This window comes from Poecilia latipinna, unplaced genomic scaffold (genome assembly GCF_001443285.1).
Source record: "Poecilia latipinna isolate Pla-1442-1.1 unplaced genomic scaffold, P_latipinna-1.0 Scaffold147, whole genome shotgun sequence".
Lineage (NCBI taxonomy): Eukaryota > Metazoa > Chordata > Actinopteri > Cyprinodontiformes > Poeciliidae > Poecilia > Poecilia latipinna.
In genome coordinates, this window is record NW_015112763.1 from 1,120 (window position 1) to 26,205 (window position 25,086).

At 39.7% G+C, this 25,086-nt stretch overlaps 6 protein-coding genes across 6 annotated transcripts; 1 reads left to right on the forward strand and 5 right to left on the reverse strand.

The window, feature by feature from the left end:
* Positions 1-4,007: 4,007 nt before the first annotated feature.
* LOC106945491 (uncharacterized) lies at positions 4,008-6,096 on the reverse strand. Its single transcript, XM_015029207.1, has 3 exons — positions 5,925-6,096; positions 5,446-5,626; positions 4,008-4,673 (listed from the first exon to the last, which is right to left on the reverse strand). Exons 1-3 carry the CDS (start codon positions 6,052-6,054, stop codon positions 4,310-4,312), a joined length of 675 nt encoding a protein of 224 aa, XP_014884693.1. The 5' UTR covers positions 6,055-6,096; the 3' UTR covers positions 4,008-4,309.
* Positions 6,097-9,163: 3,067 nt separating this feature from the next.
* On the reverse strand, positions 9,164-13,107 carry LOC106945495 (sterile alpha motif domain-containing protein 9-like). The gene is made up of 2 exons (XM_015029209.1): positions 13,064-13,107; positions 9,164-11,766 (listed from the first exon to the last, which is right to left on the reverse strand). Exon 2 carries the CDS (start codon positions 11,677-11,679, stop codon positions 9,535-9,537), a length of 2,145 nt encoding a protein of 714 aa, XP_014884695.1. The 5' UTR covers positions 11,680-11,766; positions 13,064-13,107; the 3' UTR covers positions 9,164-9,534.
* A 2,023-nt stretch (positions 13,108-15,130) lies between these two features.
* On the reverse strand, positions 15,131-15,595 carry LOC106945498 (histone H4). Its single transcript, XM_015029213.1, has one exon. It carries the CDS (start codon positions 15,488-15,490, stop codon positions 15,179-15,181), a length of 312 nt encoding a protein of 103 aa, XP_014884699.1. The 5' UTR covers positions 15,491-15,595; the 3' UTR covers positions 15,131-15,178.
* A 933-nt stretch (positions 15,596-16,528) lies between these two features.
* Positions 16,529-17,102, reverse strand: LOC106945497 (histone H2A-like). The gene has a single exon (XM_015029212.1). It carries the CDS (start codon positions 17,047-17,049, stop codon positions 16,663-16,665), a length of 387 nt encoding a protein of 128 aa, XP_014884698.1. The 5' UTR covers positions 17,050-17,102; the 3' UTR covers positions 16,529-16,662.
* A 245-nt stretch (positions 17,103-17,347) lies between these two features.
* Positions 17,348-17,839, forward strand: LOC106945496 (histone H3). The gene has a single exon (XM_015029211.1). It carries the CDS (start codon positions 17,412-17,414, stop codon positions 17,820-17,822), a length of 411 nt encoding a protein of 136 aa, XP_014884697.1. The 5' UTR covers positions 17,348-17,411; the 3' UTR covers positions 17,823-17,839.
* Positions 17,840-18,256: 417 nt separating this feature from the next.
* LOC106945494 (sterile alpha motif domain-containing protein 9-like) lies at positions 18,257-23,300 on the reverse strand. The gene is made up of 3 exons (XM_015029208.1): positions 22,946-23,300; positions 20,108-22,858; positions 18,257-19,156 (listed from the first exon to the last, which is right to left on the reverse strand). The coding sequence occupies exons 2-3, from the start codon at positions 22,839-22,841 to the stop codon at positions 19,113-19,115; spliced, it is 2,778 nt and encodes a 925-aa protein (XP_014884694.1). The 5' UTR covers positions 22,842-22,858; positions 22,946-23,300; the 3' UTR covers positions 18,257-19,112.
* Between the last annotated feature and the right edge of the window lie 1,786 nt (positions 23,301-25,086).

Genomic DNA, 25,086 nt, shown 5'->3' on the forward strand with positions numbered 1-25,086 from the left:
CACGCTAAATGTAGAAAGCATCTGGCAATGATGGATATGCCAACAATGTTGGATGAGTTGAGAATGCAAAACTTCTTAAATTTTAAAACTTCCTCAGAAATCTGCAAATAATTGAGCGTTTATTCATTTCTGACAAACTAAAAGCACCGAACAACAGCTTTGATAAGCTGAAAGTGCTACTGTCAAACCATTTTCAACTCGAAAGTGGTGCATTTTCAAACATCTTTTTTCATTTTTTTTTCTACTTTTCAGTGTTTTACAAAGAGAGAGAAAGATTTGGAATAAACTCAGAGTTGAGGCAAAGTCCAAGCAGGATGTATTTTAAGAAAAGCCTCGAAATGGTTATTATTAAAGGGTAAAGAGTCAAATGGATGGGAGTGGACTGAGAGCAGTCATGGGACTCTGAGACATATTCCTTGCTGAAAGTCACCCACAGCAAGGAAACACAACAGACAAATAATAGCCGGCCGTCAAGGGAAGAATGGTGATTGTTGGGCTTTTCTAATTCAAAGCTAGAGGCTTAACTTTGGGTGATAGCTGGCAGAGAGGCTTTGTCAACATACACATGAAAAGAAGAGCAGTTAGCCTGACTATTTGGGTCCAGAAAGTCGTTTTGATTTTAATGACCACTTGTTAGACCAGCCCATTGTCTACCAAAGGTGTGGACTTCATCTTCACTGATGAAGATGAGTCATCAGTGACTGAATGGATGGTATCGGGTGTAAAAAATATCAAAGTGCCCACTAGGGAGTTACTCTGACAAATGGAGATGTTTTGTTTCAAATATATTCAAGCTACAAAGTGAATTTAGACAAAATGTGAATGTTTGTTAGATGTAGAGCTTCACAAAAATATTCACATACCAGTGACTTTTTTCCCCCCCATTTTGTCAAGTTATACACAAACTGAGGTGGTTATGCAATTAGTTAATAAATCCAGGTTTGACAGATATCTGTCTGGATGCTGGAAGTAGACAACTAGTGAACCAGTGTTTGACTCTTTCTTTAAAAGTGAACGAGTACGGCTAGCCTACAAACCTTCCAAAAGACAACTGGTCAGATAAGGAGAACGTTAAGCAGAAGCAGCCGAACACATTTATGATGTCTGATCTGGAGAAGATCAGAGACCCATAGCTCAGAAAGCATCTGTAGACAGAACAACTATTAGTGGTAAATCTGGCTTTTATGGAGGAGTGGGGAGTGGAAATCCGTGAGAAGTCTCTAAAGTTTGCCGAAAGAAGGGGACACAACAAACATGTGGAGGAATGTTTTCTGGTGGAAGAGACCAAAACTGAACTTTTGCCCTGCATATAAACATAGGTGTGGCAGTCAATTAATACAACCCCCACTGTGAAGCATGGTGGTGGTACCATTATGTTGTGGGGATGCTGGTTTGTGTCAATGGTAGCATGGCAGAAGCTAAATGCATAGACGAATGGGCACAAGTTTGATATCTACACATTTAAAGTTGGCAACGACATAAGCAAGAGCGGCGGTTTTACAGAAAATTGAGTAGAAATACTACGAACAACAATCTGCCCCATAGTGCATTTTTGTTACTGGTTTGAACACCATGTATCATTTTTCTTCCACTTTACAGTTCTGCTACATTTTGTGTCTAACTGTGTACGGTTCTGATAGGTTTGTGGTCAAAACATGACAAAATGTAAAAAGGCTGAAGCACAGTGTGTCTCTTAATGCAAAACTAGACAGGGATTAGGGTTCTTTGTCCTTTCACTGGATGTGATAACTGACGACTGGTTTGACATGGAAGCACTGTTGCCCTCCTGAGGGTGGAAACAAACCTTTTCCATGAAATTAACTCTGTTTCAAACAGGGTAGTGCTGTGTTGTGCTTCTCATGGTCGGGCGGTTCTGTTCGAGCTTCCTGCCTTGTGGATATCCAAATGTGAAATCTGCAGCAGATGTGTTGCTGTGGGTAAAATCCACTCCCATCTGTTTTCACAGTCAATCATCGAGTTTCCCTGCTACTCACATGTTATTACATGAGCTGAATTTCAAACAATGTACTGATCTTTGGCTTTTGTATTCCTCAACAAAGACAAAAAAAAAAAAAAAAAACGCAAACACTAAGTATATGATTAAAAGGACAATCACTTATACATGTAATTATTTAATTAGAAAAGTTAAGATAAAAAATAATGTAATCTTTGTTTAGAGTGGAAACGAGCTGAACAAAGTGAAGTTGGGTTGATTAGTAGATGGGAAGCAGAAAAGAATCGCCTACTGTCAACCAGCTGCACAACGTCAGAGCCCCAGATTATTTTGAAATGCACAATTTGATGCACAATTATTTTCCTTAAAGCACTTTAATGTATATATGCAACAGAAAATATCCTATGTATTTCTGGAATCAGCACAGAAACAGAGGAAAGGCAAATCTTTCGCATTGCCGACTCAAGTCAAGAACTTGTTTTCTGACGTTTCGCCTTGGTGACGAGCAGCGATGTGACTGAGGGCGGAACATTGTGGCTAACAAACTTTTCTAGCGTGTGAAAACCATTTAGCGGGTTTGGGCCTGTCGTTACAACTTGTCAGAATATGAGTTGATTTTATCTATTCATTTTTAATTCGTGGAGTTTTACATTTCATTGCAGTCAGGTCTCCTTCACATATTTCGTACCAGTACAGTTCAGTGTTTTACTGTGCATCTGTTCTGGACGAGTGGGAAGGTTTGGTCATGTTACACAGTGCAGCTGAGAAAATGCTCCACCAGACCAGCTAATGGGGTGAAAGAGTTGCCTGGAAAAGTCGTGCTAACAGGAACAGGAAGGTGTTGGTCAGCACCTTTGCCACAAGAGCAGGTCAAACCTGTTTTTCCAAACACGTTTTCATGACTGCAACGTGCTGGTCGGACAAACTTCCACCAACATTTTTGACTTACTAGTGCAAATCAGTCAGAGCCACGTTTACTATGAATACTTAGGTGAAACCAAATGTCATATTTAAATTATCCCATATTTTTCCTACCATTTTCTATCTAAAATCTACATGTGTAAAATAAATAAAGTATTTATTTATTTAGCATTTTCACCCTCAGATCTACCTCTGCCTGTTTGCATCCTTTTCCTTATAATCAAACTTTGTCTCTGTGAAACTTCGGCTCTCAGTCCTGCGCTCTATGCTGGTGATTGCTTAGCAACCGTTACAGAATAACATCACTTCCTTCTTTTGGGGGTTTTGTTTTCTGCACCTTTTAGGTGTGACCTGTAAATGCTTCTCTTAAGTTTTTCTCTGCACTGCTACTTACTAATAATTTTCTGGTTTTGTTGGATTGTTTAGCAAATATTGCTAAATTTAGCAAAGAGAGACATTATCAGTGTGGATTTCTCTTTAACTAACAATGAGTCGAGTCTGGGGCAGTTTACTGTAGATAAATCTCTGTTTTTCAGTCTTTGTTAGATGGATTCTCATTGTGTGCAGAACTAACAGTCAGCTGAGCTCCTTGTAAACACAAAGAATCTGAAATGTTGCTGGTTTACCTATTAGGCTCAAAGGAAAACGACAACTAACTGAGATGAAGTTGCTGCTATACTGACAAACAACCAGCAGGTGGCAATGAAGCGCTGAAAGAGCTTTTGATTGAGTGAACTAGTTGTCAGTATATCAGCTAACTTTTCTGTTATAACATTCATTGCAAAACTAGGAAAAAAAGGTTAATAACAAAGTAGCTACTTTAGTAACTAAGACTTCTCAGAACTACAGAGCTGTTTTAAATCATGAGCTGTGATTGGACAACAGGACAAAATCAGATTTCATTCATAGATGTGAGCTTTATTGGACAATATTCAAAGCAACAGCAATTTGTTTAGCACAGCCAATAAGGAAATCAGCATAAAATTAATTAATTTGATTATACGTACAGCTGAAACCAGATATTTCCATATCTTCTGATTTTTAAGAAAGTAATTTAAAAAAACTCTAAAACATGTTTTCACTAATTTTTCTGTCATTAAGCACATAAAATTAATTTTAATAATTTCAACTAACTTAAAACAAGAGACATTTAGTCTTATGTAGCTTGAGGCAGGGAGAAAAAAATGTGAATGTGTCTTTATATTCAGGATGTATTCTTAGGAACAGATGCTTGTATTCACACTGTATCCAAAATCAACAAAGGTTAAACTGGCATGTAAAAAGATTATTGTACAGAACGTCCGCTCTTAACAATACGATGCAAATAAAACCCTTTGGTGCAGAACATATTCATTTCTTGTGAGGATCGCTGGAGCAGGTTAAAGTTTCTGAATTTTCTAATAACAACAGCGTAGAAGCATTTTTAATAATCTCTCAGATGTTAAATTGCTCATCAGACCAATAATAATCATCATCATCAGCAGCAGTAGGGGAGCAGGTAACTTTGCGTCCCTTCTGAGTTTGTTGTTTTGCCTGGAGATGAACAGGAAGGCAATCATTGCCAACTTTGTCGCAAGCCACCGTCACCAGTTCCTCCGTTTTCCTCGGGGTGTTGAGAACTGTGCAGCTGGATGTGTTCACTTTCACTACGTACACGGGCAGTTTTGAGTTGCTCGTGCACAAGTTGCCCTGCCGGTTCCAGCCGTTGCCGTTGCAGATTTTCTTAACAAGATTGACCTTTGACCTCTCGATGAAGGTCTGAGTTTCAACTTTGCAGCGCTTCAAGCTTTTTATGTGTCTAGAGAAATAAACAAACTGCGTTATTCAAAACATTTAAACATGTAATTTAAAAAGGTTAGATTTTTCTTTTATTAAAATGAAGCCACACGTCTTTCAGATAATCTAACATTATGCATGAACAGTATAAGATATGTTTTGCCCCATTATGCATTTTTTTCTTACACTTGAATATTTCAGATCAAACTAATTTTAATAGCAGATAACCTTAGTGAAAACAAAAGTTTTCAAAAGATGATTCCATTTATTACGCAGGAAAAAATCTGTCCAAACAAACTATATGGAAAAACCATAAATCTGATACGTCAGTTATGGTGCATTTTAACGATTCAACAATAAGAAACCATCTGGGCTAAAAGGACATCAGTGGCAGAGATCCAAACAAAAAGCTTCTGCTGGACAAACAGAGTAAAGACAAAACATCCTGATGTTTCACCCGAGAGCTTTTAGAAAATATTCTGTGAACCAATCAGAAAATAGTAGAGCATTTTGGAAGCTGCATGTCCGTCACACACATAAAACTGACACGTAATTCCAGGATGAAGCGTTTAAAATCCTGGGTGATGGAACCACACCAGAAAACACTGAAGGTGAATTTCTCTTCAACTTACTTACTCTGCATGATTTAAAAAAAGAGGAGATTGGAAGTGCTGGACAGGCCTATTCAAAGTCTAGACATTGAGATGCAGTGACGAGACCTTCCAAATAAACAGTCTTTTAAGTAACAATTGCAATGTTTTTATCCCTGCTTTAATCAACATTCAGTGACTCACTTCTCCCACACGGGTGTTGAGCTAGTTTTGAACTTTTTTGGAAGGATGTGTTTGGCTTCGAACTTGCTGTAGGCGTTTTGGTCGTTGTTCGGCTGACACGGGCGGTTATTGAAGGAATCCTCGTCTCCCGCAGCGCAGCTGCACACGACAGCGATCAGCAGGACGACTCGCATTTTCTTGCCTGAAGAGGCAAGAGACCGAGTTAGTGAACACAACTCAAAAGGTCTGTAATTTGGATGTTAAGATACTTGCATCCTGGTTGTAGCGTTGATAAATCATCACTATATAATCTGTTACAGACAAACAAACAAAAAAAATCTATTTCAGATGTGTTCCAAGATTTTAGCTTTAGGAGTTAATGTTATGTCACTTGAACACAGGAGATTATTTTTTTCTCAAAAAGGAGTAAATAAATAGAATAAATCAAATGATGGAGCTGTTAATATTATCGGTTTGTAGCTGAGAAAGTATTGACTCACCTTCCATGACCGGCCCGTCTCCGCTCTCTGTGTCGTGAAGGAGGTTACTGACGTTATAGTCAGTTGACCAGGACCACCTCGGATCCCAGCTCGCAGCAAACAGCCAATCAAATAACTGCAGTGAATGCATCACTTTGTAAGTCTGAGGTCAAGATCAACAAATTTTCACACTGCTGACTCAGATCAAGCAGTTGTTTTTTTTTTTTTTTCTGACAGCTCACCCTTGTGGCGAGCAGCGACGATTGAGGTTGGAAAACTGTGGTTGTCACACTTTTGAGCGAGGGAAGCGCAGTTGGCAGTGACGGACCTTAGAGATGTTCGGGAGGTGAGTCGACTTTATTTGTGGTTTTATTAAATGTCACACGTAGAAATGTGAAGTCGGGCCCGTCGTGTGGCTGCAGTGACACCTCCTGCTGTGCATCTGTTTCCGAAGGAGCGAGAAATGGTTGGCTACAAAAGTGAAGAAAATTGCAAACGTAGCAAAGTGACAAGCACTGAGCAACGTCTGACAGAGGTTGGAGTCGGTTTATCGGGTGTTCAAACCAAGAGTGTGTTTTGTTTTTCTTATGAAAATGAACAGGAAGCCAGAGGCCTGCACTGCACGAGGAGAACTGTGAAGCTAAAGTTGCAACACATTCGTCTGGTTGAGAAAATGTTGTCGATCTGGGAGGCACCTCCTCCACCGCGCCACAAACCCAGAGCGGTTAACAGGTGAGACATTGATCTGGCTCAGTCCTATTAAAAATAAAAAAATTAATAAAGCTTCTGGTGGGTTGTAAATGCATGGATTACTAATGCTGACGAAAGCAGAAAAGTAAAGGAGAGTTTTACTCTTCAGGAGACATCTAAGTATTTTTGGTTATCAGACCTCAGCATCTATTTTAGAGGCCTATTCACCGACACTGTTGACAACAGACAGAGGTCAGAGGTCAGGGAGGAGAGAGCAGCACAGGAAAAACTGGTGGAGCATTTTGGACTCAGTAAAATCATCAATTAATTTTGATTTTACATTCATTTTGTTTGAGAATTTCCCTCTGAGATTAATAAAGTACATTCATTTATTCATCCATTAAAATTTGAAGAACTCAGTCATCCCCAGTTTGATGAAACTAAGACAGTCAGAGAAGACAAGAGTAGAGCGAGCAGCAACTTCTTGAGGAAGAAATAGATTTGGCAGTGATTTCTGTATAAGTGGAATAATAATCCTTCATTCCTGTGGAATAGTTCCCAGGCAACAAACTGGTTATGGTGGCACCACCCTAACCATACGGTCCTGACACCTACGACTGATGAGAATGCCAGGAATGGGTCGGTTGGTTGGATGGAGGCTTGTGGGTTTGATCCAACACACTTTTTCAACCCAAAAATATATCAAACTGTTTATTTGTTGGGCTACCAGGTTGAAATGAATGACAATCAAACCAGAATTACTGAATAGAAATATTTGGGTTATTTGTTTTTTTCTTTTGTTGTTGTTTTTTTTTTCTGGGTCTTATCTTTTATTTGCTTCCTGACCACTTTATTAGTTGTGCTTATTCCATCACAGAGGAAATCTCCTTTTCCACCCATATTTGTGCTGACACAGGTTTTCAGACGTCGAGCTGATGCTCTAAACAAGCACAGCAGCATGAGCCGTTTGGTTTCCGTGGTTTTAAAAGGAACAGGAAGGTGGTGGTCTGCACCTTTGTCACAAGACCAGATGAAAACTTATTCTCTCCGGATACGTTTTCATTATTGCAACGCGTTGGACGGACAAACCTGCAGCAACATTTTTGAATTATTAGTGCAATTAGTAAATCAGAACCAGATTTACTAATATACGAGTGAAACAGAGCGTCATGCTGCTGCCATATTTTTTGACCATTTCATATCTCTAATCTACATGTGTGTTATTGGTGTTTCTTGTTAATTATTATTCTTAATCTCTTCTCCAAATCTATGGCACGATGCACCTGAAGAGCATTCACTCTTAATATAAGTGAAGTATTTTTGTTTCTCTTCACTTTCAGGTCTATCTCAAAGCTTTGTCTTTTCATTAAAAAAATTATGTTATTGTTTGTATACATCCTCTGGACAGTATGTCTGTGCTCAGAGGATTCATCCACATATATTCCCCTCTTCCTGCTTGCATCTTTTTCCTTATATCCAAACTCCGTCTCTGTGAAGCTTCGTCTCTCACAGCCCTGCGCCCTGTGCTGGGCTGCTTAGCAACCGGTACAGAATAACATCGTTTCCTTATTTTTTGGGGGGCGGGGTGCTTCCTGCACCTCTTAGGTGTGACCTGTAAATGTTTCTCTTAAGTCTTTCTCTTCACTACTACTTACCAATGATTTCCTTGGATCATTTAGCAATATTGCTCAACTTAGCAAAGAGAGACATTATCAGTGTGGATTTCTCTATAACCAAACCTGAGTCGAGTGTGGGGCATTTTTACTTTAGATAAATCACAACTGAGCTCTTTGTAAACACAAAGAATCTGAAATGTTGCTGGTTTACCTATTGGGCTCAACGGAAAACGTGAAACAACGTCGCAACTATCTGAGATGAAGTTCCTGCTATTCTGATAAACAACCAGTAGGTGGCAATATAGCACTGCAAGCATATTCAAGAAACTTAAGTAGTTTTAATACATTTTTTGAACATCCTTTTTAAATTTGAACAATCTCCATGATGCGTGACTTTGTAAACAGATTCAGGTTTCAGGAAGTTTAAAATGAACTGTAATTATTGATATGTGTCTTTTTTTTTACATTAATGTCTACACAAAACACAAATGTAGTAATTTAAAGGGTTAATGGCACAGTACATTCATAGAATTACATTGCAGTTGTTACATTGTATAAAGATATGTACAATTATACAGATGTTGCACCACAAACATAAAAATAAAAAAAGTTGGTACAATGAATAGAGAGAATTAAATAAGAGGATTATTGGTTCAAACAGAAGTTTGTGCAAGAAATTAGCTCAGTATGATGGTTGTAAGATTTAAAGTGTAAGAGTGATTTTGCAGTTTAGCTCATTGTTGGAAAATAATAATGGAAAAGGTCACAGTAGGTGACTTAGCTCAAAAACTGAAGGCAAACAACAACTTAGATAAAAATAACTCACATATAATCCAGTCCAACAGTATGGCATTCTTTTTATTAGAGTTTAATAAATTTGCTTTTTCAGTAAGCATTGGTACGGAAGTATCATTTTAATCATTCTTAATTTATTTGAATATCAATTTTTATATTTGTGTTTAAAACAACAGAAACAAGGAGAAAGAGATCAAAATCAACCCAATTTAATTCATGCTATGTTAATGATATCACAGAATCCAAGACCGTTGATTAATATCGTTCCTACCTTAAAACCTAACAGACAAAAACAGACACTGTAATTAATATATTTGGTAACAGTAATAATATCCAACATGAAGTTTGCAGAATAAAGCTGAAAACTGATCGGTGAGCTTTTCAGATGTGAAGTTTTTCTGTACAGTCCCAGAATCAACAATGACTGGTTGGATAATTCACAGAGTTCCTTCTTTTAACAGACCCAGAGAGTCAGAAACTTTAGGGAATGAACAAAAATGCTGCTTTCTGTCCTGAAAACCAATACTGACTCAAGCAGTGTTCTGTTGCTGATTTGTACCTTTACAATCATGTTTTTCTGAATAATCCTCCACTTTGAAGATGACAGGACCCCTGATGTTGAAGCCAAGATAAAAACGCTTTGGGCTCAAAGTGCCAGATTCATGCACATGGTGAACCTGGCACTGATATTTTCTTATTATCTTCCCGCCTACACTAAGAAACATTTTTTCATCTCCTCCACTCTGTTGCATGGTCTCCATTTGAATGGGCTGAAGCATTTCCTGGATTTGTGGCAGCTGCCACACCTCCCCACTATCCCACATATCATTGATCTTCTTTCTTTTCATTTTGTTTCTATTTGTGTCCCTTGGTTTATTAGCGAGCTCCGTTTCCACCCGGTTTTCCACCGCTGCATCCAGTCTAGACCTGTGGATCCATCTGCTCAGTCCAGAGTCCTTCCCTAGAAAAAACAGTGGCAGCAGGTACCGACCTCGAAGGTAGTTGTCATAGACTTTGTCATAGGCCTTTTGCATCAAGGTGACATATTCTTCCATGTCAAGTTCATATTCGAGGCCAGGAAGGGGTTGATCAGGTTCTTCTCCTGTATTGTTCTCCTTTACATCTGCTTCCTCTATAGTTTGGTCTTCAGACTGAGCCTTGTCTGTGTCAGGTTCTTGTAACCTTTCATCATCATTGTTTTCTTGACCCTTCTGAAACTGCTCCTCTGGCCAAAACAACAGCAGGACCAAAAGGTAAAACTCTGGGCCTTTACTATTCGCCCCATTGGGCAGAAGCCTCTGAAGTATTTCCTGAAGTTCTCTAACCAGGGCGTGTTGAGGAGAGTGAGGCTCCTTGTTGCTCAGGATGATGTTTGAAAGGATGTACCTCTCTGCCACTTTGACATCATCTGCAGCTTCCTCATAAGCAGTCTTTAATTGATCTCGGATTTGCTCCAGCTGTTGTCGTGTTTTCTCAGTCACCTTAGACTTGAAAGCTCGTTTTTCCTTCGACACGAATAGGCCGTGATTCAGACAATCGAGAAGAGCTGGGAAGCTGGTGGAATCAGCTGCAACTTCTGCTGTGTATTGTTGATAGCAACTGGCAACATCTTTCCAAAAGAAATCTGGTTCCACTGTTATCCTGTCAGGCTGGGAGTAGCTGAGATACCATTCAAAAAATTCAAACTTGTCTTCAACTTCCAATTTTAGGGTGTCCTCAAATGGATTGTCATGTTTATGTTTCTCAGAGACAATCTTGGCCACTTCAATGAAACCAAAATGGCCTCGGTTGTTGAACGAAACGGAATAGTTGGCACAGCCATCATATTCACTCCATTCGGGGTCTAATTCCTTCTTAGCTTTCATCTCTACATCTTTGAACGCCTCAAGGGCCTTCACGGCCATTTTATTCACTTCAGAGGATCCTTTGACCCCTCTCAATAAATGGTTCTTGTAGACCTGTCCAAGGGTGTCTGCGGCATAGGAGTTATTCTGGGCTCTTTTGATGGCTTCTTTAGCCCATTTCTCAGCTTTTTTGAAGTTTGGGCGACATCCTCCAATGTTGTACAGCCGAGCAACAGTCTGGGGGAAAATGTGTTTGTCCTGGAATTTGTTTGAAGCTTTTATCAAAACCATCAGTGCTTTAATAAATTTTTCTTGCTCTACAATGTCTTTAATTAGCAGTGAGAATTTCTCTTTGCCCTTTGGACCCATCTCTCTCTTTGTCAGCAAATCTTTGACAAACTGGACAGTGTGAGGTTGGACTTCTTCCCCACAAAGCAGAAACACACAGTTCAGTGCTAAGGAACTTCTGGGAATGCCTAGTTCAGCTAACAGCTCCACAGACCTTCTAGCAATGTCTGAATGGATCAGGCGTACCTTCGAGCCAGATACTTTGATGAGCTTGGAAAACGGTTGCATTCTAACTTCGAAGGGAGGACCTCCATAGATGGGATCAGGCGGACCTAGGATTCCTCGACACTCTTCCATGATCAGGTAGGAATTGGGAACATAGGCATTCAACAGTGCCAACATTGAGAACAATTTTGAATTGGTGGACATTGGGTTGGTCAGCACATGTGCAGAAATGTACGGTTCACAACAAAAAAATAAACAACCATATTTTTTGTCAAGATCAAGGGCAGAGTTCACATCTTCTCCTGAGTTACTTTCCATGATGGTCACATCAAACAGAAGGGTCTATTCTTTTGTTTTTGTTGCTTCTGCTTGAAAAAGTTGTTTCACCACACACAGTTTGCAATCCTAAAAATAGAAGAAACGAGGTTTTTAGCATAAATATTAAAAATAACAAGACATAGTGAGATAAAAGTGCTGGAACTGAACCCAGAATATCAAAACCCACAGAATGGTCCAGATCATGTCAGTCGGTGTGTGTTGAAAGCCTTTGTTGAACAGCTATAGAATGTCTTTCCAGACATATTTAACATTTTTCTTGGCCAAATTGCCAACCTGTCCAAAGACTGCCATCACCATTCCTCTGACCAAGAAGCCAAATCCATCTTTGATGAATTTTACTGTCCAGGTAATATTGACACCATCAGCACAGAAATGTTTGGAGCAGTTTATGAGTAATCACATCACATCATACATCTTCACTAATCAGGACTTGCTTCAGTTTGCCTCACTGAGAAGTTTTACTGTCGATCTCCACCCAACTCCATAATATGTTGACACACCCAGGAAAGAAGGAAAGGCATGTTGTAGGTGTCTCCTTGTTTCCAAACACCTGAAGTAAATGAATGGATGATTAATAGGTTTTTGCAGGGTTACTTGAGGACCAGGTTTGGGAACATCTGGTTTAGGTGAATGTTACCAGTCCAGTTAGAGATTATCGCCATAATTATCTTAACTGGAAGTTAAGGTATGCTGTTAAATTTTTGTACTTTTGAGCGATGTTTTGAATATGCATGTAGTGAGTTCACACTATTTGCTGTTCTGTAATATGACAACTCATCAAGCAGGTATTCATGAAGCAATAACAGGCAGCGTCTGTCAGCTGTTAAGCTATGAATTCCAGATAATCATGTGTTGCCCTACCTTAGTAATTCTGATTCAAATTAATGACTTTGTCAACAACTGCCTTTGCTAGTCATTAACAGTTAGTCATTGCCAAGCCTATTGCTGCACAACACAACATTCTGCAAAGGCTGGAAGGATCCTCACATTCACAACAGCACAGCAGAAGAGAGACTCTGGTAATGAGAACAGCTGAGGAAACCATCAGAGTCTCATCTGCAGCACATTTACAGAGAGAAGATGGCATCTTAACAGACAGCTCACAGCAACTTCATTCTCACCTTCCTGTTGCTTGGGAAAAAAATGCAGGAGGACATTAAACATTTTTTTTCCTCCACAACAATCCAACTCCTGAACCAAAGAATGTTGCATGCAGAGTTGGATTATAGTATTTTTTGTGTCTGTTCTTGTCCGTGGATCTGTGGAGCTCGGTTTAGTTTTTGTGTGATGCTTAGAAATAACATATTAAGTTCTTCCTTTGTTCGTTCATTCATTCATTCCTAATGCCTCAGGATCCACTTACCTGCAAATGTCACAACCAGAGGACCAACAGGACTAAATCATCTGCAATAAGCAAAGAAAATACTTTCCAAATCAGACACAAATCTCTACTTGACTGTGTGAACATCACAAACAGGTGACCCTTTGTGGCCTAGACGCAGTCCGACCTCATATGTAAAAATGTAGGTCAGCAATTTTCTATATTTTGACATGCAAAGTTGAATTCCAACCTTGTACGTCAAAATACAGAAATACAGACCTGTGTTGAACTCTTCACGCCGAATGAGTATTATAATTTACAATTCCAAATGTCAAAATGGATGGCCAATCACCGAGTCTTATCAGAAACAATTTAAATAGTCTGTGTATTAGAAATTGAAATGTTCAATTTGTAATGTTTGTAATAACACCACTTTAACAATGTTTGCTTAATACAAAATTTGTAGCCAAAAAGTGCTAAAACTCACTTAAAATGCTTTTTTTTCCTGATGAATGATTTGACAATAATCAAAAATACGACACAAACAACACTTAACTCTTACCCACAGAGACGAATGAACACACACACTCTCCAGTCATCTTACCTGTCAGAGTTCCAGCAGGTATGCAGGTGACTGAACAGTAGAACAATGTTATTTATAATCAGCTTTGACCACACCCTCCCCACGGTTTCAAATCTTCTATCTTGATGATGACATGAGTTTCATGTTCCATTGCATTCCTTCTCTTGTTTCTTTATGTGTGTCTCAAACGTGCCACGGTTATTAATAGCTCAACTTGAAAGGCAGCATGCCACCTAATGAGTTGTGTTTCTTCACAAGTGAAAGTAATATCTTAGTTCAAAACTTTTGGTTTGAACATTTTTTATTCATACCCAACATCTTAGGTATGTTTCTTCAGAAACAGTGGTTTTGTTTGGCCATCTTGTAAATGGTCAATTCCTAGATATCTATAGAAAAAACAGGGAACAAACAGTTTAAATGGATTATATAGGCTGAGGGAAAAGTGTAGAGGTTTCATATCAGTATATGAAACTGATATGAATCCAAGCCATCCAATTGCCACAAAATTATTGTATTTAATTTGTATTCTGCTGCTCCATTGCGGTTTCCCATTAAATTTCTGGTTTCCCCCCAAACCAAAACAATCTGAAAATTGCTGTGTCCAGTAATCAGGAGGATTCTTCATCATCTCTCTTTCAATAAGATTTGCACAAAGTTATAAATGGTATCTAAAAAAGCAACACAGCAGATGATGTGTTAAGGTGAGGTGTCTTGTTGTGTTAAAATGAACATTGATACAATAACACCTCAATGCCGGAGCATTAGAGCTCTTCAAAAGCAGTTAGTGTTTCTAGGATGCAATGAAAGCACAGAATACAAAGAAATAGTAACTTGAGAGAACTGGAGAATCCCCTGAATATTGGGAAAGACAAAAATGTTTATTCTAACTCGTATAATGTTACTGTTGCCATGTTAGCTAACCCACATCGTGTGAAAGGTTATTTTCTACAGTAGGTGAAATTTTCTCAAAACAGAGAAGCCAGCACAGTCAGTGAAAAGTTCTGTTTTTAAAACAATTGACATTTTCTTGCTATAGTGACATTAGCATGGTTACTAAGTAACAAGTTAATTCACATCAAAATCCTCATTTACTTCCACTTTTCCTTTTGGTCCAGTCTTTGATTTAAAGATCAACAATATGCTAGAGTTGCGTATTAGCATCAAACTTTCAGTTTAAAACTTCATACTATACATTTTAATCACGTCATTAGTCACTACACGTTCAGCATTTGTCCACTTGATGGCGCAGTAGTGCAGCTTCATCTTGTCACATGGAGTTGAAAGCTTCATGGCATCCATAGTTAGCTTTGGGGACGAATTTTATTAGACTGCACTTTTTTGGTTATTTTGCACCTGCACTTTACAGACAATGGCCCAGACTTATACCTCATTCCTATCCTAATGGGTCCTTTACCTTTTTAAGTAGTTTGAGTATATATGAAGCGCAGCTGAAAGAGTTGGCTTACAATAGATATAGCTTTTATTATTAAAGTTTGACAGGAAATTAGCTTCTTAAAAGCCATGTGTGTGGCCCTTAAAAGGACCGTTTTGTTTTGTCAATATGACGGAGCAGTTTAACCTCCGAAGCCGTACAGAGTGCGGCCCTGCCTCTTGAGAGCGTACACCACGTCCATGGCGGTGACGGTCTTCCTCTTGGCGTGCTCGGTGTAGGTGACGGCGTCACGGATGACGTTCTCCAGGAAGACCTTGAGCACACCGCGGGTCTCCTCGTAGATGAGACCGGAGATACGCTTGACTCCCCCGCGGCGAGCCAGACGGCGGATAGCGGGCTTGGTGATTCCCTGGATGTTATCACGGAGAACCTTACGGTGACGCTTGGCGCCTCCTTTACCGAGTCCTTTGCCTCCTTTTCCTCTGCCGCTCATGGTGGTATCGTTCTAGAAAAGTCTGAAGCGATAATGAAGGCTACACGGATGAAGCACCGCCTATATCTGTGAACTGCGGACGTGAAAGAGAACAGGAGAGGAACCGAGCTTCAGTCAAAAAAACGAACTTTTTTTTAAAGAAAAAGTTCGTTTTTTCTTAATTGCTTTTTTTAAAATGAAATCTTCCTTCGGTAATTCAGAAATTAATTAGGAAAGAATAAAAATAAGTAAGGACTCTGTTAAGATTTTAATATAATAAAGAGGAAAGTAATGTAAAATCTGGTGTTTCAGTTGAGAAACTATTGAATGAACTGAATGTCGTTATTTTGTGAATTTTAAGAGCTTTAAAATTATAGAAGAAATGATAAATTATGTAGATGTTTGCATATATCGTGTACCTGTGTTGAGTGGATGTGAATGAACAGTAGATATTTCTTTATATATATATATATATATATATATATATATATATATATATATATATATATATATATACCTCTTTTGACATAAGGTTGTAGAATAGTGTTTTATTTTGTTTCAGTTTTTGTAATGTAAACCTATATAAAAATACAAAAAAATCTCATTTGATTTATTAGTTTTAATCAGTTTAATATTTGATGAGTGCCAACACATCTAATCGGTTGTATTTTTACCTAATTTTCTAATACATTGAAATTCATGTCTGCAATTTAATAACATGAATTTGTCTCGGACTCCATCCTGTTCTTATTAAAAATAAATTAATTTTACCATTACATATTTTGTACTATCTAAAAACTTGACTTTAGTATAGAAGTGAAGTGGCTGAGATCACAGCTCAGAACCAGAATTACTGTTGGTATTGCAGATAATATACACCAATATTTCCACTGGCGAATAAAATGAATTGCAACTTTAAGAACATGTATAATTTTGGGATACTTTGTTCCACCGTAGCTGGAGATAGGCACCAGCACCCCTCCCGACCCCACTGAGGGACAAGGGTGTTCAGAAAATGGATGGATGGATGTTCCACCGTGGGGTTACATTTGTATAGTTTCAAGACTTCATAAATAAAATTGAGTGCTTATGATAAACTTGTTCGGCAAAGCAGCAGCAGCAGTCCAAGCTCTTAAAATAAAGTGTGTGGCTCTTAAAAGAGCCGTTGTTCGTTTTCAGCGGGTATCGGGAGTTTACTTGGCCTTTGCGGGCTTCTCGGTCTTCTTGGGCAGCAGCACCGCCTGGATGTTGGGCAGCACCCCACCCTGAGCGATGGTGACTCCACCCAGCAGCTTGTTGAGCTCCTCGTCGTTGCGGACGGCCAGCTGCAGGTGACGGGGGATGATGCGGGTCTTCTTGTTGTCGCGGGCGGCGTTCCCAGCCAGCTCCAGGATCTCAGCGGTCAGATACTCGAGCACAGCGGCCAGGTAGACGGGGGCTCCGGCACCGACCCGCTCGCCGTAGTTGCCTTTGCGCAGCAGCCTGTGGACACGGCCCACTGGGAACTGGAGTCCGGCTCTAGAGGAGCGGGTCTTGGCCTTAGCTCTGGCTTTTCCTCCGGTCTTTCCGCGGCCACTCATTTTGTTGTTGCTTCTTAATGGAGATGAGACTCCAGAAAGAAATGAGAAGCAGCGGCTGAAAGCTGCTTTTTATGTCCGCGGAGAGGAGCGGGATGATGCAGGCGACCAATCAGAAAAGCTCCCAGCAGAGCGGGACGGAGAGGCGGACTTTTTAAACGCGGCTTCCTCCAATGAGCGGCGGACATTAAGCCGGGAGGAGACGCCTCTGGGCGGCGCTGAGCTCCAGGAGGAGCCGCTAACCAACCAGGATCCGGAGCGGAGCCGCAGCGTCACAGAGTGACGCCCAGAGCCTCGGCTTAAGAACAGCGGAGCCTCGGCGCTTTGCATCATTTTTCTCCTGATCGTGATCAGAGAACAGAAGCATGGCCAGAACCAAGCAGACCGCCCGTAAGTCCACCGGAGGCAAAGCCCCCAGGAAGCAGCTGGCAACAAAGGCAGCCAGGAAGAGCGCTCCGGCTACCGGCGGCGTGAAGAAGCCTCACCGCTACAGGCCCGGTACCGTGGCTCTGAGAGAGATCCGTCGTTACCAGAAGTCGACGGAGCTGTTGATCCGTAAGCTGCCCTTCCAGCGTCTGGTCCGAGAGATCGCTCAGGACTTCAAGACCGACCTGCGCTTCCAGAGCTCCGCCGTCATGGCTCTGCAGGAGGCCAGCGAGGCCTACCTGGTGGGTCTGTTCGAGGACACCAACCTGTGCGCCATCCACGCCAAGAGGGTCACCATCATGCCCAAAGACATCCAGCTGGCCCGCCGCATCCGCGGAGAGAGGGCTTAGAGGCTGCAGCTCCAACTAACACACAACGGCTCTTTTAAGAGCCACACACAACCTCATTAAGAGCTTGTTCCCCTTTAACACAATTTTTTATGTTTAAATTAATACCACTATACCAGGTATATCGGCGTTTTATCATCTTAGTGCTAGACGAAGCTATTTTCTAGAAGTGTGACCGAACTATGTAAAACTGCAGCTTGATTTCAATGAGATCAAGGCGCATTCTCATGAATAGAAGGTTTTTAATTGTGGCAATTTCTGACAATTTTGTTCAGAACCCAAAATACGGCAGAGCTAAAGGAGCTTGTGTGCAATTTCTTAATTCAGAAAAGTGGTTTTGATTAGCTTAATCTGATATCTAGAGTTGGAAATATGACTGTTTGACCCTTAAAATTAAGAATTTGACGCTTTTGAGATTTCTTGAAACCTATTCATCGGTCAAAATGTATTCGAATATTTTGAATTTTTCTTTACCTCGTCAAAATGTAAATGCAGATGTTTTGAATTGGTGCTCAAGATAGTCGATGTCCAATTTAAGAATATAAATGCAACGGTTGGAAAGCTAAACTGCACACAATGAAATATCTTTATCGGCTCAGTAATGTTTTAGCTTAGTATGTGTGTGGATTTTTATCGCATTTAATTTATACTGCTTTGTTTCAGTAAAACTACAGATAGATCTTAGCTAGTGGCTAAATACGATGCATAGCAAGTCTTTTGACATGATTGTTTCTGTACATTGTCCCATATGTTAACTCAAGTTCAGAGGCAAGATGAAACTGCTAATTTACCAAAAATATTTAACACAGGAAAATCTCAAGTTTTATTTTTTAACATCTCAAACATTAAATTTACTTCACTGCATTTCCCTTATGTTTATTCACACACATTCTTTGTAGATTTAAAGTTAACTTAACAAAAATGTTTGATCAACAACAAAGTACCTACTAAACTGACTCATTCACTTAGAACATAACAATAGGTTGCAACAATTTCACCAAAGTTTGATTCAAATAAATCTTACAAAATGACAAAAGAAAACAAAAACTGACCTCAGCCGACAAAACAAAAATAGGGAGACGACATCAATTGGTAACTTCTTCTAGTGTTCTTGTCCACTGCATTCAGGTCCCTCTGATTAACCCAAACAAACCCACAAATCCAAACTACCAAAGCCAAAAACAAGACTGATGTAACATGAAAAACCGACTTATGAATGAAAGATAAACAAATAGAAGAAAAAAATGTAGATTTCAGAGAAAATAACAGTCACGTAGTGGAAGGGACGGGCCTTCAGACTGGTTCTTCTGGGTTTGAACCTTCCAACTCTCTCAGCTCTGGAAGGAGAAAGAAAACACATTTGTCATATTCAACGTCATCCATTAAACTAATCTGTTATCCTTGTCTGACTGTAAAACATGACACTGATTAATTGCATTGTGCTATTAATATAACTGGATAGAGCAGTTTTACAGGAACCAAAAAGACAATTGAATTACGGCAAACAGCTAAAGAGCCTTGGTGGTGCTACACATACGGCTTTGAACGTTACAGGTTTTTTTGATTCTAAAAATAAACTGATTAAGGCCTAAACACACATGGAGAATGATGGTAATGTGTCACACATATGCAGTTTTAGTCATTTTGGACAACTTATTAAGGTGCAAAGAAGGAGGGATCTGCCCCTGGATCTTTCACACCAACAATACATCAATTTTTACTCGCCTTAAAAACTAAGATTGGAAGTCATTTTCAGTAATCATAACCATGTTTTTGTAGAAATGGGGTGCTATGTCTTTCTCTTACGTAGATCTGGGGTAATCTATCATACTTCAAATGAGTTAACATTGGAGACGATGGATGAAGTGTAAAATGATATAAATATTCATAAGATTTTGAGCATTTTGATTACCTGATTGCTTATTTAAATACCAATAGGACACTGGGGTATGAGTTGGTGAAGGGGAGAATTGATCCATAGTCATAAACATTAACAACATGGGAGAACACCAGCTAGTTCTTATTAAATGGTATATAGCACTTATTCAGCTATTTTTCACCCATTCACATTCACAAACAGTTTAAAAACACAGTGCCCATCCTGACATGTGACAGGAGAAAACCGAAGCCAAACCTATAATCTTCTGATCACAAAACGATTACTCTACCCACAAAGGTACAGTGGCTAAGCAGTAAATATGCTTCCTTTCGTTTCCTTACAAATGTCTTGGTTGTGAGTAAGGAACCATTGTTATCTGCATGTAAATAAGCGAGCCATGTTATCTCACCTCTTTCTACCTTTTTAGTCTGGATGTCAAAGGCCACTGGACCTCTGATGGTGAATCCAAGGAAAAAGGAAACTTGCCGTGCTTTCCAGAGACTTCTTTGTAGATTGGCTTCAATTTCAATCTGTTTGCTACCAACAGGAAGGAACAAACTGTAGTTCCTTACTACCCCTTCAAACTTGATCAGGCGTTCTTTGACCTTGCCATCTTTGAATATGTCTTCATTTGTCCAGTCTTTCATTTTGCAGTCTGAATCCGTTCCTTGGCTGTGCTCAAAGAACAGATGCTCGAGAACTTTTCTGTGAACAAGTCTGTCCAGATCTTGTCCTTTTCCGATGAAAAACAGAGGTAGGAGGTATCTTGATCTAAAGTACTTCCGGTATGCCTTTTCATATGAGCGGCCCATTTCCTGGATTTGTTGGTTCAGATCAAAGCTACTTTTATTTTCACTGTTTGCGGGCCACGACAAAAGTAAGGCTAGCATGTGCTGCTCAGGAGGATTACTGTGATCCGGCGGTTTTCCCTGTTTGAAACTTTGAATTAAAGCTTCAGGAGAATCAGGAAAGGTTGCTCTCAAGTTCCGGGACAAAATGTAAGCCAGAATGTAGTTGGCTTCATTTGATCTGGACTTTGTCTTTGACCATACTTTTTTCCAACCTTTGGCTATACACTTGAGTAGATCTTCAGAGTACTCTCTGTCCATGCATGCAAGCACTCCTGCAGATGTTGTTGCAAGGTTCTGCTGAAGCTCATGCTTACACTGATTGGTGTTTGGTATGACCTCTGCTGACAGTGAGTAACCAACAAACTTTTTTTGACATTCATAGGTTTCTTCCGAAATGTATTCAGGGTCATCTCTCTCTATGCTGAGCTTTGAGAAGGTCAGATACTCTGCAAAAAACTCAGCTTTTTTCTGAAGGTCTCCTTTAAGGTTGTTTACCAGATCATTGAATCTGTAAAGTTTGTTGTCTCCAAATTCTTTCAGGACAGAACCAAAGGACACCTTCTTTGTAAGAACTGCTTCCCATCGTTCGTTTTTCTTCACAAGTAAGTCATAGAGAAGGTTGCAGACCTGTACAAACCCAAACTGCCCTCTGCAGTTGAACATATTTGAGAATTGAACTGTCCTATCGCCAGAGATGTCCATCTGATGTTCTTCTTCCGCAAGTTGTTCTTCATGCTTGAAAGCCTCAATAGCTTTTTTGGCTAGCAGCAAGACTTGTCTTGGGTTTGAAGTTTCCCCTATGTTCTTGAGGCAGTTCTTGTGGACCTGACCCAAAGTATCAGCGATGAAGGAATTTTGGGGATCTCTTTCCTTTGCTCTCTTTGCCCACATTTCGGCTAGGTTGTAATCTTTTAACTCTATGTAGTAGAAACGAGCAAGAGCTTGAGGAAAAAAGGGATCGTGAGGAAATTTATTTGATGCCACCTTTAAGACGGGCGCACACTGGACCTTGTCATCTTGTTGGATATCCAGAATGAGTTTTGAAAATCTCTCTTTTTCCCCCTTAACCTCTAAGCTGCTGTTTGGGTCAAGTTTTGTTTTAAATTCTCTTTTGGTCAACATGTCTTTAATGAAATTAAGCAAATATATTGGGAACGTCCCATGGTCCTCATATTTGTCGTAATTATTCAGGAAGTTTCTTGCTGTGTCACTTCTTGTCACTCCTTTATCAGCCAGGACTTCAGTACAACACTTTGCTATCAGTGGGTGAGCCATACGGACCTTTCTCTCTGTTCTTTCATCTTCTTGGAAGGTGACAATGAGGTGACTAAAGGGCTGCATTTTGTCTTTCGTTGATACGTCTGCAAAAGCGTTGCTTTCCTCCTTGAGGAAGTCGAGGCACTGAGATTCCAGCAGATAGGATCCTGGTACATAGGCATTCAGTAAGGATAGAAAGGCAGCGGCCTTCAAGGGTCTCCGTGCTTTTGAACAAGATCTAATTATCTGGCAGGCTTTGTTGATGTATTCTTCTGAGAAATTAGTCTGCATTATGTTAAAGCCGTGGAACTCTCTGATCTTTTCGCCGTACTTTTCAGTGAGCTCCTTCTTCTTTTCATTGAATTTCTGCTGTTCGTTCTCTGACAGCTCTCTTTTTAGGAAAACATTTTTACTTTGTAGCAGGATATCCTTTCTCACACAGCTTAGTAAAACTGCCACAGGCATGTGGGTGACTATGTTTTGTTTCTTGACGGTCATCATAATGCTCTCTTGGAGCTTGTCAAGGATCTGCTCATCATTTAGTAACAGCAGTACTGTGTTCTGGTGACCGAGACTGCCTGCCGTAAAAAGATGGACCACTTCCTGCGCCACTCTTGTGGTGTTTGAGGCCGAGTTTGTAAGAACTGCACAGCGGAAGGTTTTCTTTAAGTCCCACAACGCCTGCATTGCCATTGTAGTCCCTCCGCTTCCTGACTGGTGGAACAGTTTTACTGTGGACATCGCAGGGAGTTTTCTTTTCATTTGAATTTCCTCCTTGAGTTTTTCAAATCCATCCCGTTTGATAAAAAGCGTTCCAGTGCCAGATGATGCTTCCTGCTCGTTAATGTGAAAGTTCAGCCAGTTTGGAGGGGCCCCCCTGTAAAAGTTTTCTTCTTCTTGTTCTGTAAACGTTGGATCATCTCCTTCAAACTGATCTTCATAGAGAACATCTGACAGAGAAAAGAGATCCCTAATGTCACTTTTCACATATATCCTACGGCCTGGAGCAGTGGACAAGGCCGGTCCGGTTTCCATGTCAGATTTTCAGTTTTCTGTAAAAACAGAAGAAAAATCCAGATAAATTTTTGAGTGAATGGTTCAACCTCAGCAGTTCACTGAAGTCACTGAGATTGACTGACCTGCTCAGTAAGTCCAGTCATGAAGTTTATTGACACTAAATGGTAATATAACAAAGCGGAAGAATTGGAAATAACTCAACCATAAATTTGTTGCCCCGGTTGCATATTAAAGAGGGGTCAAATGTCCATTTTGTGCCAGGTGTGGGGACAGAAAAGGCCTCAGAGATGTCAGCAGTCAGAGGAGAACGGACAGACTGAGGTGTCAGAAAGACAACAGCAGCTCAAATACTCGCCGGTCACAGCCGTCATCTCCAAACACACAATGTTTGTTTTTGAGACGCTGATTACTGACCGTTTGCAGCAGCGCAGAAAAACGTCCATCTTCTTGTCAAATTTTTTTTTTTGAGTCTTTGCTGCTCCCTTGAGGAAAAAAAAGCCAAATGAAAATAATTTTTATGATACAATAAAGTGTGGAGAAAAACAATGATTATGAGGCTCAAAGACCAAACGGTTTGACAACATAGTAGTGACATTTTTTCCAGCCCAGCCTCTCCTCATCGAGTTTTTATGTTAAACTTTATGGAAACTCTTGTAGTAAATGAATCTGGATGATATTGAATGAGAGGGACTAGTATCTATTAAACTCACATCAGATTGTTACATAATATGTATATATATATGTGTGTGTGTTGTTCTGAGTGGATAAATAGGTTTTCAACAACTAAAAAAGAAAAGCTAACTTGCCGATAGATTAAATGGGCAATTAAAAAGCAACACAACAAAAATGTTAACCAAGCAGAACTGATGGGGCGTAGCTTCTTAGTTCTGCCTGTCAGAAACTCAGTCCTTTGTTTTCCTGTTCTGGCTCTTCATTCCCTCTGACTCAGAACTGAGGACACAGTGTCAGAAGTCAGAGAAGCATTTGGTGCTCACGCTCAGCAGATCTCATCTTGCCAGTCCTGTCTGTTTACATTTCATTGCGTTGAGTATTTAATAAAAACAAAATATGAGAATAAGTACAATTGACATGGGGAACTGATACAGCTAACTTCTCTGACATAAACAGAGACCTGTTACAGACTCAGCTAATTTTACTTCAGTTGCAAGTTCAGTTTGTTTTTGCGTGTAAGCTAAGGCTGTTTTTTTTTTTTGAGTTATGAAAAATAATTAAGTTGCTCAAGTTTAAGTTCAAATACTGTATATATCTAAAGTTCCCACAGCATTTTACTGTCAAAAATATAAGCGGCAATGAGTCTCAAATAGAGTCGTGGCAATAGAGCTCAAGAACAGCTTATTGATCCCACGGAGGAAAAGTCCATTTGAAGTTGTCAAAAAGTGCCTTTAATTTAGCTTCGGAGCTGAAAATAAGATTAATCGATGGGATCTCTTCATCCGTGGTTGTTTCAGGCGTTCAACCTTATCCAGAAACTCAACTTGGACGTTTGAATACAAATTTTGAGAAACAGAATGAAACGTTCTTACCTGTGAGAGTCCCAGCAGGTGTGCAGCTACTGAACAGTCAGGCGAGGCTATTTATCACTTTGACATTGACCCACCCCGGGTTTTGAAACCCGTGTTTCAAAACCCGGGTTTTGAATATTTTCAAAACACGATGTGTTTCTGCCGTTGTTCTTTGTTCTTTCCCATTAACCATTACATCTACCTGTAACCATAGTTCTGCTGTGTTACAGATTTCAGGTCTCTTTAGAAATGATGGTTTGGTTCTGCTTTCTTTGGCCTGGACAGATTAAGAAAAAAAAATTCTAGATTTCTATGGAAAAAAAGTTTAAAATGTATGGATTTAATGCAAAATTGTAGGAAGTTTCAATTCAACAAATGTAAAGCTTTCTTACGTCATTACATTTTTTAAAATTGTTATTATATTTTGGTTAATATCTGCTCTGAAAGCTACTTTCTCCTGCTGGAAACATTCTCCCTGATTCTTCTATTTACAAACCAAAATTACATTTACATTTTTGTTGAACAAACAATCACTTTTAAGAGAATCTTAAAAGTGTTGCTTTACACAGCGATTTGATTTTCATCTGAATTTTGTTTTCATCTCACTCAGAGTATTTGACAAAGACATGACAAAATCTGAGGGGTTTCACCAAATAACAAGATGCCCTATAATTTTATTGGCATTCCTGATAAAAATAAAAAGTGAAAATGTATCTCTCACTGCATGCAGAAGCATAATT